Source organism: Erinaceus europaeus, chromosome 13 (assembly GCF_950295315.1).
Source record: "Erinaceus europaeus chromosome 13, mEriEur2.1, whole genome shotgun sequence".
NCBI classification, from domain to species: domain Eukaryota; kingdom Metazoa; phylum Chordata; class Mammalia; order Eulipotyphla; family Erinaceidae; genus Erinaceus; species Erinaceus europaeus.
Window position 1 is genome coordinate 99,094,997 of NC_080174.1, and position 15,157 is coordinate 99,110,153.

The 15,157-nt window shown below is 57.4% G+C and overlaps 2 protein-coding genes across 9 annotated transcripts in view; one reads left to right on the forward strand and one right to left on the reverse strand.

Moving 5' to 3' along the window:
• Window positions 1–10,266, reverse strand: part of PEX14 (peroxisomal biogenesis factor 14) — a 154,258-nt gene extending 143,992 nt beyond the window's left edge. The window contains exon 1 of one of the 5 annotated variants that reach the window (XR_009544420.1): window positions 9,756–10,258. Coding sequence is in view for 4 of the 5 variants with exons in the window: in XM_060170924.1 (XP_060026907.1) it covers window positions 9,756–9,791 (36 nt within the window). In the remaining variant the exon portion in view is untranslated. Of the gene's footprint in view, window positions 1–9,755 lie in introns of all 5 variants that reach the window. The other 4 variants (XM_060170924.1, XM_060170923.1, XM_060170925.1 and 1 more) reach the window with 4 other exon arrangements.
• DFFA (DNA fragmentation factor subunit alpha) overlaps window positions 1–15,157 on the forward strand; it is a 401,378-nt gene that overhangs the window by 165,175 nt on the left and 221,046 nt on the right. For 2 of the 4 annotated variants that reach the window (XM_060170927.1, XM_060170926.1), the window contains exon 2: window positions 12,007–12,139. In XM_060170927.1, the coding sequence (XP_060026910.1) occupies window positions 12,019–12,139 (121 nt within the window). In that variant the 5' untranslated portion in view covers window positions 12,007–12,018. Of the gene's footprint in view, window positions 1–11,736; window positions 12,140–15,157 lie in introns of those variants that run through there. The other 2 variants (XM_016193692.2, XR_009544421.1) reach the window with 2 other exon arrangements.

A 15,157-nucleotide genomic window follows, 5' to 3' on the forward strand; every position in this document is an offset into this window, starting at 1 on the left:
AACTGGTGGCAATAACAATAGCAGTAGTGAATAGACGCAGAGTGGAGAGGTCGCATCGGCACAACCAAGCGATCACACTTCACACTCCGGGACAGACAGCTGGCACACGCCTCCACTGTGAGCCGAGCGGTGACCTACACAGTGGCCTGCGAGAGCGGCTGAGCCCAGATCTAGGTGTGAGCAAGCAAATCAGACAAGTTCCGACAGAGGGACACGACAAGACAAGCACGCAGCCCCAACCCTCCGCACGTGTCCACATCTCGGAGGAGCAGGAAGACAGCGTGCCCGGGAGAAGACGCGATAGAACCTTCACGGCGGCACCCTCTGCAGCCAGCCCGGCCGGGCGTGGAGCGGCCTACTGTCCACGGAGAGAACCGCCGACCAGCACTGGGTGGCCGGGCCCGTTCACAGGGCGCAGCTGCTCGGTGAGGCACAGCCAGTGAGCCGGCCCTGCACGTCTCGTAACACGGCGCCAACCGAGAGAGAGGACACGCTTGCCTGCTTCTGCGGCACTCAGACAGGGGCAGAGGAGACCCTAACAGTGGTTCAAAAGGCTCCAAGGCCCCAGGCGCAATGCAGCATCACCAGAACCAGAGCTGAGCAGTGCTCTAGGAGAAAAATAAACAACAAATAGACAAAGCGAGCTAGATTTCAAATCCAGACGGGGCACAGTTTGGGGAAGGGTGGGCCATCACAGGAAAGGCAAGAGAGCTGAGCAGTGCTCCGGTCTGTCTCGCTCTCTCGTTAAAATACATGCGATATTTAAAAAAAAGAAAAAGAGGGGCCAGGTGGTGGCGCAGCTGGTCAAGAGCACACATCACAGGGCACAAGGACCCGGGTTCAAGCCCCTGGTCCCCACCTGCAGGGGGAAGAAGCTTCACGAGTGAAGCAGGGCTGCAGGAGTCTCTCTGTCTCGCTCCCTCTCTATCCCTTCTCCTCCTTCAATTTCTCTCTATCTCTATCCAATAATAAATAAGCAAAAAGAGTAAAGACAAAATTTTAGAAAGATGGATTAGTGGTGGAGCAACTTGTTGAACGTGTCACAGCACGCAAGGACCCGGGTTCAAGTCCCTGGTCCCCACCTGCAGGAGGGAAGCTTTGCGAGTGTTGAAACAGGGCTGCAGGTGTCTCTCTGTCTCTCTGTCTCTCTCCCTATCTCCCCTCTCCCTCTCTCAATTTCTGGCTCTCTTTTTTTTTCATTTTTTAATTATCTTTATTGTTTATTTGATAAAATTTTTTTAATTTCTTATTATCTCTATTTTCTGGCTATCTCTACCCAACAAATAAAGTTAATAAAAAAAGTTAATAGAAAAACATTATTAGAAAAAAAACAAAGACAGAGAGGCTTAACAGGTCTAGTAATGTTTGATTTTTTTTTTTTTTTTTGGATAGGACAGAGAGAAATGGAGAGAGGAGGGGAAGACAGAGAGGGGGAAAGACAGACACCTGCAGACCTGCTTCACCGCCTGTGAAGCGACTCCCCTGCAGGTGGGGAGCTGGGGCTCGAACCAGGATCCTTACCCTGGTCCTTGTGCTTGGCGCCACATACACTTAACCCACTGTGCTACCACCTGGCCCCATGTTTGATTTCTTGATCTGAGCATTTACACAAGCGTGTTTACTTTGTTGAAATTCACTAAGCTGGACACGTGATTTCTGTATTTTCTGGGTATCAAACGTCAATAAAAAGGTTTTAAATTTTTCAAGTCTAGGAAATATTCCTGATTAAAGTGGACTGCAGAGACAAGTCAATGCGATTCCTGCTTCCTGAGTGGACCCCAAGGGAAATATGGATGAAGAGAATCTGAGTAAACACATTTGGTCCTCTGGGGGGGACTCAGGTCCTGGGATAGGATGGCAGAGGGGGACCTAGTGGGGGTTGTATTGTTATGTGGAAAACTGGGTTGTTATGCATGTCCAAAGTGTCGTATTTCACTGTTGACTGTAAACCATTAACCTCCCAGTAAAGAAGTTTAAAAACAGTGATAACATCTGATCAACACTAACTGTCCTGTGTGATGACAGCATTCTGGTTTTATAGGAAAAGTGACTTTACTCTCGAGAGACTGAGGGGAAGTACTCATGGGAGACACACAGCAAAAAGCACAGCCTGAGACCGGCAGATGGACAAAGGGCCACTCAGCGCCAAGTCCCAAGTTCAGTCCTCAATGTCATGTATGCCAATGTGATGCGCTGGTTCTCCCTCTCCTTCTTCTCATTAACTAATAAATCTTTAAAAAAAAAAGTACACAAGGGGGGGGGTCGGGCAGTGGCACACCGGCTTAAGTGCACAAGTGGTGAAGCAGGTCTGCAGGTGTCTCTCTCTCTCCCTCTCTCTCCCTACCTCCCTCTCCCCTCTCAATTTCTGTCTTACCCAATAAAATGGAAAAAATGGTCTCCAGGAGCAGTGGATTCATAGTGCTGGCACTGAGCCCAGTGATAACCCTGGAGGCAAAAAGACAAAAAAAAACAGACAAAGCGAGATAAAGTAAGTTCGGCAAAAGGGGCGGTGTATCTCAGTGTTTCTGCTGGGGTTTTATAGGAGTCCTCTGTGTTATTCCTGCAACTTTTCTGAGTGAAAAAGTGTTTAAAAATACAGAGTTGAGGGATAGACACCTTGTTTGAGTTACTGTTATTCAACGGCTCCGGGGGCTGACAGGCGGCTCACCAGGCAGGCCACAGGCATTACCATGCACAAGGACCCAGGTTCAAATCCCCAGCCACCATATGGAAGAGCTCGAGGGGGAAGCTTCCTAATGTTCGGCAACAGAGCAGTGCCGCAGTGACCTCCCTTCTGTCTCTGCTCCTCTCTCTCTCTCTGTCTCTCACCTCTATCAAAAAAAGGGGAGGGAACGGCTGCAGGAACCGCAGAGCTATGCAGGCACCAAGTCTCAGGTGGCAAAGTCCCTGGGAGCAAAGCAGAGCCCCACAGCTCCCAAAACTGCGTGAGAAGACTAAGCAAAGCAGACGAGCACTCGCTCACTTTCCCGACGACCTGTGTGCTAGTCGGTGAGGACGCCGCCTCATCTTCTGACCGTCCCGCTCCCTCAGCAGAGGCCCCAGAGCACGTGAGCCGTGAGCTTCTGCGAGCGTCACCTGCTTGGTGGCTGCTCCTAGCCGGCCCCGCCATGCAGCCCACTCGGACTTCACACCTCACTTGGCAAAATGAATACTGACTCTCCCCTCCAACGACACAGAAGGGGAGGAAGCACTCACTGAGTAAGTGCTGAATGTGTTCTTCACAGAGCACTAACACCTTCACATCATCTGGGGTCCCTGTCACCCTCTAGGATCATAGTCACGACTCACATTCTACAGAGAAAAAAAAGAATTATCAGAGAGGGTAACAAGTTCAATGTTCTGTGTCCACTAGATTTCAGTCCGAAGTCCGTCAGGATACAAGCCAAGCTCCTCCATTTATAATGTTCTCTTCTCCTTTCCAAAACACTGTGTTTCTTTAATACAAAATTTACCGTGACCAATAAACCTCAACGGGTTGGAAATCTAGGTTCAGTTATAATACTCAATATTCAGTACTCACTTAGCTGGTCACACCCCTGCCCTACACTGAATAAAGAAAAGCTGGGGCGGGGGAGACTGCACAATAGTTCTGCAAACAGACTCTCATGCCTGAAGCTCCTAAGTCCCAGGTTCAATCCCCCACACCAGCATAAGCAAGAGCTGAGCAGGGCTCTGATGTTTCTCTCTGTCTCTCTCTCTCTCTCTAAATCTCCCTCAAAAATAAAATAAATAGGGAGTCGGGCGGTAGTGCAGCAGGTTAAGCGCACGTGGTGCAAAGCTTAAGGATCCTGGTTTGAGCCCCCGGCTCCCCACCTGCAGGGGAGTCGCTTCACAGGCGGTGAAGCAGGTCTGCAGGTGTCTGTCTTTCTCTCCCCCTCTCTGTCTTCCCCTCCTCTCTCCATTTCTCTCTGTCCTATCCAACAACGACAACAACAATAATAACTACAACAATAAAACAACAAGGGCAACAAAAGGAAATAAATAATTTTTTTTTAATTTTTTCAAAAAAGAGAGAAGAAAGGCTGGGAGGAAGGTAAAGTAACTGAGTGGCCATTTCCCTTCCAATAGCTCCTGACATGTTCAAACTAGAACGGACTTTGACAAGAGCTGACTGAATCATGCAATACAGAGCATCGTGGGTCAGACAGAACAAGAACATAAAGCAGCAAAATCATTCCAAAGAGACTCGGAAGATAAACTAAGAAGTCCGAATGCCGGGGCGGGGTGGTGGCACGCCAGTTCAGTGCCACACTACCACACACAGGGACCCCAGTTTGAGCCCTCCACCTACGGGGGGAGCTTCACGAGAGGTGAAACAGGTCTGCAAATGTGTCCGCTTCTTCCCATCTCCACCTCCCCTCTCAATTTCTCTGTCATAGCCAACAAAAAAATAAAAAGGAAAAAAGGGGGGAAATGGCCACAGGAGTGTTGGACCCGTAGCACTGGCACCGAGCCCTAGCAATAACCCTGGTGGCAAAAAGAAAAGAAAGCCTATCCACCGTTACGTGAAAGTAAGTATTTGACTAGAATCTAAAGAATAACTCAGATAAATGCCGGCATTCAGGGTGTCTTCAAATTTCAATGAGTGCAGAGCAAACACAAGAACTTTGATGGGTTTTCTTGAATGGAACAATAGACGACAATACTATGTTTGCTTGAATGTTGAAGGAACAACAGGTAATTGTTATTTAATGTCTTTTTATTTTTTATCAATTTTTATTTTTTTATTATTTATTTTCCCTTTTGTTACCTTTGTTGTTTTATTGTTGTTATAGTTATTACTGTTGTTGTTATTGATGTCGTCGCTGTTAAGATAGGACAGAGAGAAATGGAGAGAGGAGGGGAAGACAGAGAAGGGGAGAGAAAGACAGACACCTGCAGACCTTCACCGCCTGTGAAGTGACTCCCCTACAGGTGGGGAGCCGGGGGATCGAACCGGGATCCTTATGCCGGTCCTTGCACTTTGCACCATGTGCGCTTAACCGGCTGCGCTACCGCCCGACCCCCACAATCTGGCTTATTTAACCCCCAGAGGAACTCCATGAGGCTGGTACGTGTAACCCACATTACGCAGATGGAGGGCCAAAGGGTCAGAGAGTCTAAGACCTTGTCTGAGACCACCAAGTCCTTGGATCGTGAGGCTGGGGACGGAAGCAGCAGTGGCTTCCGGCCAGACTACTTCTTGACATGTCGACTCACACAGGGGAGAGCTGCACGGGAGCCGGAGCAGCCAGAGCAGCGCGCCAGCACCTGCGACAGCGCCAGAGAACCAGACGCCTCGAGCACTCCGGCCCAGAGGAGCCTCTGCCCAGCCACCAGAGCCCCGGCTCTGAGCCGCGGCCCCACTACACTTCTCCAAGGAAGCGCTGGCTGTGCGTCGCTCATCTTTCGGGATGAGACGCGGACCCAGACGGCCAACTAAAATGCTTTTAGGAACAGACCAAGTGTAGAGGAATTATTCAAGCAATCCCTTCAGTTCCGCTATAGAAAAAAAGCCAGTCTGATCAGGCCTTGAAAATGAAGCAAGCAACGGGTCTTAAAAAAAAAAAAAAGGGGGGGGGGGGAGTTGGGCTGTAGCACAGCGGGTTAAGCACAGGTGGCGCTAAGCTCAAGGACCGGCGTCAGGATCCCGGTTCGAGCCCCCGGCTCCCCACCTGCAGGCAGGTCCCTTCACAGGCGGTGAAGCAGGTCTGCAGGTGTCTGTCTTTCTCTCCCCCTCTCTGTCTTCCCCTCCTCTCTCCATTTCTCTCTGTCCTATCCAACAACAATGACATCAATAATAACTACAACAATAAAACAACAAGGGCAACAAAAGGGAATAAATAAATAAAATAAATTTAAAAAAAAAAAAAAAGAAGAATTGAGGGGCCGGGAGGTGGCGCGCCTGGCTGAGTGCAAGTTACAGTGCTCAAGGACCTGGGTGTGAGCCCTAGGTCGCCACATGCAGGAGGAAAGCTTTGCGAGTGCTGAAGCAGGGCTGCAGGTGTCTCTCCCTCTCTATTTCCTCCTCCCCTCCCGACTTCTGTCTCTATCCAACAAATAAAGATAATTAAAAAGAATTTTTTAATGGACTTGCTAAAAATGTACGCATTGCAACTTTTTGTTAGAAAGTGACAGAATATGGTGTTCAAATTTTTCCTCAGGCTGCCAGATTAATCTGACACAATCCCATCTCTGCCAGCTTTGAAAAGAAGGCCCAGGAGAAACAGCTAAAAATCAGACAAGTGCTGTCTGTCCAAGCCCCCTTAAAGAACTCAGATCCTCTCCACAAGTACAGAGATGGGTTTCCAGAACCAAGAGAACCTCTGGGCACCACCATGGCTCCATGTGGAAGATGTTTAGTGATCTTCACTGAACCAGTAACTTTTCTCCCTAAAATAACTTAACCAGTAACTTCTCTCCCTAAAATAAGGAACCAGTAACTTCTCTCCAGTAACTTCTCTCCCTAAAATAAGGAATTAAAGGCTCCCTGTAATCGAGAGAATCCCCAACATCCAATGTCGCTACAGTACAGAGAAACCCAGACTCTGAGGCACTGCATTTCAAGAAGGCATCAGGGCATCAGGCACAGCATTTCAAGAAGGCAAGGAGAAGAGAGCCCCTCCACCCACAATTGCACGCCCCCCCAGACTCCCTGTGAGGTCAGAATCAGCCCTGGCTCTTCCCCACGTTTTATAACAGACACCTTCCTGAATAATTTGCACCAATAAGGGAAGCTGCTGGACGGAATCCAACGCCTTTGAGTGCAACTCCTGTGACAGGCTCATCACGAGGACTCAGACAGAAAACACTAAGTGGTAGTCTCTGTCCAAAGAAAGGAGTGAAATATGTGGTCCAGGAGGTGGCCCAGTGGAGAGAGCATTGGACTCTCAAGCATGAGGTCCTGAGTTCAATCCCTGGCAACACATGTCCAGGACTATATTTGGTTCTCTCTCTCCTCCTATCTTTCTCACTAGTAAATAAATAAAATCAAGGAAGAAAGGAGAAGGAAGAAGAAGAAAAAGAAAAAAAAGGAAAGAAGGAAATGAAATGAAGTGAAGTGAAGTGAAGTGAAGTGAAATGAAACAAAGCGAAGCAGCAGGCAGCTACAAAGTCTGTTTCCAGAGGAGAGTGCTGAGGTCTGGTTTCCTGAGGACCCTGACCTGAGGGCTGGTCTACAGGTGGCAGGACCTGCAGCAGGTGACGGATGGTGAGGTGGAGCTGGTGCCCACGGCTGAGGGCTGGTCTGCAGGTGGCAGGACCTGCAGCAGGTGACGGATGGTCAGGGGGAGCTGGTGCCCAGTGCTGAGGGCGGGTCTGCAGGTGGCAGGACCTGCAGCAGGTGACGGATGGTGAGGGGGAGCTGGTGCCCAGTGCTGAGGGCTGGTCTGCAGGTGGCAGGACCTGCAGCAGGTGATGGATGGTGAGGGGGGAGCTGATGCCCAGTGCTGAGGTCTGGTCTGCAGGTGGCAGGACCTGCAGCAGGAGACGGATGGTGAGGGGGGAGCTAGTGCCCAGTGCTGAGGGCTGGTCTGCAGGTGGCAGGACCTGCAGCAGGTGACAGATGGTGAGGGGGAGCTGGTGCCCAGTGCTGAGGGCTGGTCTGCAGGTGGCAGGACCTGCAGCAGGTGACGGATGGTGAGGGGGAGCTGGTGCCCAGTGCTGAGGGCTGGTCTGCAGGTGGCAGGACCTGCAGCAGGTGACGGATGGTGAGGGGGAGCTGGTGCCCAGTGCTGAGGGCTGGTCTGCAGGTGGCAGGACCTGCAGCAGGTGACGGATGGTGAGGGGGAGCTGGTGCCCAGTGCTGAGGGCTGGTCTGCAGGTGGCAGGACCTGCAGCAGGTGACAGATGGTGAGGGGGAGCTGGTGCCCAGTGCTGAGGGCTGGTCTGCAGGTGGCAGGACCTGCAGCAGGTGACGGATGGTCAGGGGGAGCTGGTGCCCAGTGCTGAGGGCTGGTCTGCAGGTGGCAGGACCTCCAGCAGGTGACGGATGGTGAGGGGAGTGCTGGTGCCCAGTGCTGAGGGCTGGTCTGCAGGTGGCAGGACCTGCAGCAGGTGACGGATGGTGAGGGGGAGCTGGTGCCCAGTGCTGAGGGCTGGTCTGCAGGTGGCAGGACCTGCAGCAGGTGACGGATGGTGAGGTGGAGCTGGTGCCCAGGACTAAGGGCTGGTCTACAGGTGGCAGGACCTGCAGCCAGCGGGTCGCGTCCTGGGCATCGACGAGGCGGCTCAGCTCAGGCAGCACCGCCGGGGCCCTCCTGCCTCCCTCGCGTCTCCACCTGCTGGGTCACTCGCAGCGCCTCCTCCCAGGTACGGGAGGGTCCCGACAAGGCCTGCCCTCCCCCGAGCAGGACCGAGCGGGGGAGCTCCGGGCTGCGGCGGTCCGGGGAGACGGCGGGTAGAGAAGAGCCGGCCGGGAAGGACACCTGCAGCCACCCGCCATCCCCGTCCCTGGTCCCAGCAGCCGCTCGGCTTCCGGGCTGGGGGTCCTCAGGGGTCCCGCCTCCGCCCTGCAAGTTTAGGCCGACGGCAGCCAGGGAGAAAGGAGGACCTGGAGCCGCTGACCTCGGAACCTCTGACCCTTGGAGCCAGTGACCTCGGAACCTGATCCCGGACCCGCCGACCTCGGAACCTCAAACCTCAAAACCTCTGACGCCTGGAGCCGCTGACCTCAGAACCTCTGACCCCCGGAGCCGCTGACCTCGGAGTCGCCGACCTCGGAACCTCCGACCCCGGAGCCGCCGACCTCGGAACCTCTGAACCCGGAGCCGCTGACCTCGGAACCTCTGACCCCGGAGCCACTGACTTCGGAACCTCTGACCTCAAAACCTCTGACCCCGGAGCCGCCGACCTCGGAACCTCTGACCCCGGAGCCGCCGACCTCGGAACCTCCGCCGACCTCGGAACCTCTGACCCCCGGAGCTGCCGACCTCAGAACCTCGGACCCCGGAGCCGCCGGACCTCGGAACCTCGGACCCTGGAGCCGCCGACCTCGGAACCTCTGACCCCCGGAGCCGCCGACCTCGGAACCTCTGACCCCCGGAGCCGCTGACCCCGGAACCTCTGACCCCGGAGCCGCTGACCTCGGAACCTCTGACCTCAAAACCTCTGACCCCGGAGCCGCCGACCTCGGAACCTCTGACCCCGGAGCCGCCGACCTCAGAACCTCTGACCCCGGAGCCGCCGACCTCGGAACCTCTGACCCCCGGAGCCGCTGACCTCGGAACCTCTGACCCCCGGAGCCGCTGACCCCGGAGCCGCTGACCTCGGAACCTCTGACCTCAAAACCTCTGACCCCGGAGCCGCCGATCTCGGAACCTCTGACCCCCAGAGCCGCCGACCTCAGAACCTCTGACCCCGGAGCCGCCGACCTCGGAACCTCTGACCCCCGGAGCCGCTGACCTCGGAACCTCTGACCCCCGGAGCCGCCGACCTCGGAACCTCTGACCCCGGAGCCGCCGACCTCGGAACCTCTGACCCCCGGAGCCGCTGACCCCGGAACCTCTGACCCCCGGAACCTCTGACCCTGGAGCCGCTGACCCCGGAGCCGCTGACGCCCCGCTGGGCAGTGGAGCACAGTGGTCAGAGGGCGAGCCGGGAGGGCCCGGGAGGCGAGGACCCGCCGAGGGGCGGCCCGGAGGCGAGATCGCGGCCTCGGCGGCGGAGGCGGGGACCCCCAGCTCGCAGCCGCCCGCCCGCCCTCGCCCGCCCGCGCCCGCCCGCGCCCGCCCGGCCGGCAGCCCCGCTCCCCGTACCTGGCCCGGCGGCTCAGCCCGCTCCGAGGACGCCATCTTGCTCAGGCCTGACTAGTCCATCGCAGCGGGCGGGCTTCCTCCCAGGCGCCCCCGCGCCGCCGCCCAGACCAAAGCAGCCGATAGCGGGCCGCTCGATGGCGCCCCCGCCGCGGAGCCAGCCGAGAAGCCGGGCCTCCGTCTGTCCGGCGGCACGACCGGACCAGTCGGTGGGCAAACGAGGAAGGACGAGCGCGGGAGGCGCCGCAGAGACGGGCGGGGAGACAGCAGCGGGCCCGCAGACCCCCGCCTGGCTCCAGGGCCCGGGTTCAGGCCCCGCAGGCCTGAGCAGCGCCGGCAGGCGGAATACTACTCGGCCGTGAAAAATGCTGGATCCACCTTCGGCCCGCCTTGGAAGGAGCGGGGAGGAGCCGTGTGAAGCAGTGAGGCCGGAGAGAAAAGATGGGAGATGCCACTCGGACAGAAGCTGGAGAGCAAGACCGCAAGGGACCCAGCAGAACCCGGAATGGAGCCGGTGCGCTGCCCCGAGGAGAAGCGGGGCCCGGCGCGGGGGAGGTGTAGGGGGAAGGAGGAGCGGGGCAGGAGGGGGGCGTGGGGGGCAGGAGCGGGTGGGGTGGGGCGGGATAGGAGGGGCGGGGCCGAGGAGCTGGGAAGGGGCGGGGCATGAAGGGCGGGGCCGGGGAGCTGAGGGGGCGGGGCCGAGGAGTTGGGGAGGGGCGGGGCATGAGGGGCGGGGCCTGGGAGCTGAGGAGGGGCGGGGCATGAAGGGCGGGGCCGGAGAGCTGAGGAGGGGAGGGGCCGAGGAACTGGGAAGGGGCGGGGCATGAAGGGCGGGGCCGGGGAGCTGGGAAGGGGCGGGGCATGAAGGGCGGGGCCGGGGAGCTAAGGAGGGGCGGGGCTGGGAAGGGGCGGGGCCAAGGGACGGGGCGGGGGCGTGGGGGGCAGGGGCGGGGGCGTGGGGGGCAGGGGCGGGGAGGCCCGGTTTGCAGGCCAGCACTGCGCTGTCCCGGATGCTCCAGCTCCTCGCGCTCTCTGTCTCGCTCTGTCTCTCGGTCTCGTAATAAAAGAACGTACATCTGGCTGAGGACACAGTGTTACGATTATGCAAACAACTTTCATGCCTGAGGCTCCAAGATCCCAGGTTCAGTCTCCAGCACCACCATAACCCAGAGCTGGTCTGACTGTGCATAAATATCGGCTGATATATAAATGTCGGCGGGGGCGCTGCGGGGTAAGCGCAGGTGGCACAAAGCGCAGGGACCGGCGTAAGGATGCTGTTCCGAGCCCCCGGCTCCCCACCTGCAGGGGAGTCGCTTCACAGGCGGTGAAGCAGGTCTGCAGGTGTCTTTCTCTCCCTGTCTTCCCCTCCTCTCTCCACTTCTCTCTGTCCTATCCAACAACATCAATAACAGCAACTACAACAATAAAAAACAAGGGCAACAAAAGGGAATGAATATTTTAAAATAATAAAAATTTCTTGTTTACATCAAATTCCCCCCTTTAAATGAGAAATGTTGTTGTTGATTATATCGATCTTAAGTGCTGGTTCATCACTAGGTGAAGAAAGGCGGCCAGCAGCATCTGGACCACCTCCATTTCTCCTCTCTGATTTCTTTGAGACCTTCATGTTGAATCCATTTCTTTCAACATCTGTTCCGAGGTCCCAACTCAGTTTGTAAGCCGGCCCTGGGAGCCCACTGAACGGTTTCTCTCACTGGGTTTGTTCATGTTTCTTCGTGACATTTCACCCAGACTGAAGACTACACTCATCAATTTTTAAACTGACTTCCAAAGGTTGGGCTATCTGTATCCCTTGATGAGGTTGAAAGAGACAAACCAGTGATAGTTTTGATTTTAGTAGGAATATCATACGCTGTACATGCAAGTAGGACTATGCCCTCAACTCCGAGCATGCGGGCCTGCCACTCATAATGCAAAACAAGCCCCACTTCTCTTATTTCTCAACAGCCTAACCTAGAAACATCGCTGGCTGGGCCCTGCTGCCTACCAGGTCGGCTCTGAACCAAAGACTACAGTTCCCGGCATACCGCTGGAGCCGCATTTCCCGGCGTGCCCTAGGCCTCCGCGTGCAGTACGTCTCACGGCGTGCCGCGAGCGGGAACTACACTTCCCGGCATGCCGCGGGCGGGAACGACACTTCCCGGCGTGCCGCGGGCGGAAACGACATCTCCCGGCGTGCCGCGGGCGGGACCCGGGAGCGCCCGCAGCCCTGGGCCGAGTGGCGGGTGTCCCCGGCCGAGAGAAGATGGAGGAGGCGCCGCAGCCTGGCGAGAGGCGGCCGGGGAAGCCGTGTGTGCTGCTCCGCAACCACCGCCGCGAGCAGCACGGCGTGGCGGCCTCCTGCCTCGAGGAGCTGCGGACTAAGGGTTGGCGCGGGTTGGCGCGGGCCGGGCGGGCGGGCGGGTGGGGCGGGAGGACAGCGCGCGCGGCCAGAAACTGCGGGAGGCGGGCGGAGCGCGCGTGGCGCGGAGCGCGGGGACCCACGTGAGGACCCCGGTTCCAGCCCCGGCTCCCCGCCTGCAGGGGCGTCGCTTCCCAGGCGGTGCAGCAGGTCTGCAGGTGTCTGTCTGTCTCTCCCCCTCTCTGTCTCCCCTCCTCTCTCCATGTCTCTCTGTCCTGTCCAACAACGACATCAGTAATGATAACCACAACAAGGGACACAGAAGGGGAAATACGCGCACAGTTAAGTAGTGAAAGGAAAGAGCCCGTTTGTGCCGGGCGGTCTGACGTGGACGGCTCGGACGGGCAGCCGCCGAGGGTGCGCGGGGAGCTGAGCTCTGTGTGTCTGTCTGTCCGGCCGGCCGTCTCCCCGCGCGGCCTGTGAGCTCCTTTCCGTTGTTGTTGCTTTGCCCCAGGGTTATTGCTGCGCGTGGAGCCTGTGCCGGGAACCCACTGCTCCCGGAGGCTGTTTTCCCCGTTTGTCGCCCTTGTTGTTTTATTGTTGTTGTTGTTATTGATGCCGTCGTTGTTGTTAGGACAGAGAGACAAGGAGAGAGGAGGGGAAGACAGAGAGGGGGAGAGACAGACAGACACCTGCAGACCTGCTTCACCGCCTGTGAAGCGACTCCCCTGCAGGTGGGGAGCCGGGGGCTCGAACCAGGATCCTCATGCGCACCCCTTCGGCTCCCTGACGACACGTGGGAGTCCGTGCCCTCGTGCGGGTCTCTGGACATGTGCAGGCGCAGGGACGTGTTTCTCCTTGTCCCTGTGGCCGCGCCACTCCGCGCCCTTGTCCTCACGGCGGTCACTCACTCGTGGGCCTGCAGGGAGCCACGGTAAGGCGGGGAGCATCCAGACACACTCTCGGGAAGGGCCCCTCGGACGGGATCGGACGCAGACCCGCGTGGTCCGTCGCCTCCGACGACGGAGAGAGGAGACGGTGACGGAGAGAGGAGAGACGGTGACGGAGAGAGAGGAGACGGTGACGGAGAGAGGAGACGGTGACGGAGAGAGGAGACGGTGACGGAGAGATGAGACAGTGACGGAGAGAGAGGAGACGGTGACGGAGAGAGAGGAGACGGTGACGGAGAGAGAGGAGACGGTGACGGAGAGAGGAGACGCGGTGATGGAGAGAGAGGAGACGGTGACGGAGAGAGGAGGAGACGGTGACGGAGAGAGGAGACAGTGACGGAGAGAGGAGACACGGTGACGGAGAGAGAGGAGACGGTGACGGAGAGAGGAGGAGACAGTGACGGAGAGAGAGGAGACGGTGACGGAGAGAGAGGAGACGGTGACGGAGAGAGGAGAGACGGTGACGGAGAGAGGAGAGACGGTAAAAGAGGAGACGGTGACGGAGAGAGGAGAGACGGTGACAGAGAGAGAGGAGACGGTGACGGAGAGAGGTGACGGTGACGGAGAGAGGAGGAGACGGTGACGGAGAGAGAGGAGACAGTGACGGAGAGAGAGGAGACGGTGACGGAGAGAGGAGAGACGGTGACGGAGAGAGGAGAGACGGTAAAAGAGGAGACGGTGACGGAGAGAGGAGAGACGGTGACAGAGAGAGAGGAGACGGTGACGGAGAGAGGAGATGGTGACGGAGAGAGAGGAGACACGGTGACGGAGAGAGAGGAGACGGTGACGGAGAGAGAGGAGACACGGTGACGGAGAGAGGAGACGGTGACGGAGAGAGGAGACGGTGACGGAGAGAGAGGAGACAGTGACGGAGAGAGAGGAGACGGTGACGGAGAGAGAGGAGACGGTGACGGAGAGAGGAGAGACGGTGACGGAGAGAGGAGAGACGGTAAAAGAGAGGAGACGGTGACGGAGAGAGGAGATGGTGACGGAGAGAGAGGAGACACGGTGACGGAGAGAGGTGACGGAGAGAGGAGACGGTGACGGAGAGAGAGGAGACAGTGATGGAGAGAGAGGAGACGGTGACGGAGAGAGGAGACACGGTGACGGAGAGAGAGGAGACGGTGACGGAGAGAGGTGACGGTGACGGAGAGAGGAGGAGACGGTGACGGAGAGAGGAGACACGGTGACGGAGAGAGGAGACACGGTGACAGAGAGAGAGGAGACGGTGACGGAGAGAGGTGACGGAGAGAGGAGAGACGGTGACGGAGAGAGGAGAGACGGTGACGGAGAGAGGAGAGACGGTGACGGAGAGAGAGGAGACGGTGACGGAGAGAGGAGAGACAGTGAAGGAGAGAGGAGACGGTGACGGAGAGAGGAGAGACGGTGAAGGAGAGAGGGGAGACGGTGGAGGAGAGAGGAGAGACGGTGACGGAGAGACGGTGACGGAGAGACGGTGACGGAGAGAGGAGAGACGGTGAAGGAGAGAGGAGAGACGGTGACGGAGAGAGGAGGAGACGGTGAAGGAGAGAGGGGAGACGGTGGAGGAGAGAGGAGAGACGGTGACGGAGAGAGGAGAGACGGTGACGGAGAGAGGAGAGACGGTGACGGAGAGAGGAGAGACGGTGAAGGAGAGAGGAGGAGACGGTGAAGGAGAGAGGGGAGACGGTGGAGGAGAGAGGAGAGACGGTGACGGAGAGAGGAGAGACGGTGACGGAGAGAGAGGAGACGGTGAAGGAGAGAGGAGAGACGGTGACGGAGAGAGGAGAGACGGTGACGGAGAGAGGAGAGACGGTGACGGAGAGAGGAGAGACGGTGACGGAGAGAGGAGAGACGGTGACGGAGAGAGAGGAGACGGTGAAGGAGAGAGGAGAGACGGTGAAGGAGAGAGGAGAGACGGTGACGGAGAGAGGAGAGACGGTGACGGAGAGAGGAGAGACGGTGACGGAGAGAGGAGAGACGGTGACGGAGAGAGGAGAGACGGTGACGGAGAGAGGAGAGACGGTGAAGGAGAGAGGAGGAGACGGTGAAGGAGAGAGGAGACACGGTGGAGGAGAGAGGAGAGACGGTGGAGGAGAGAGGAGAGACGGTGA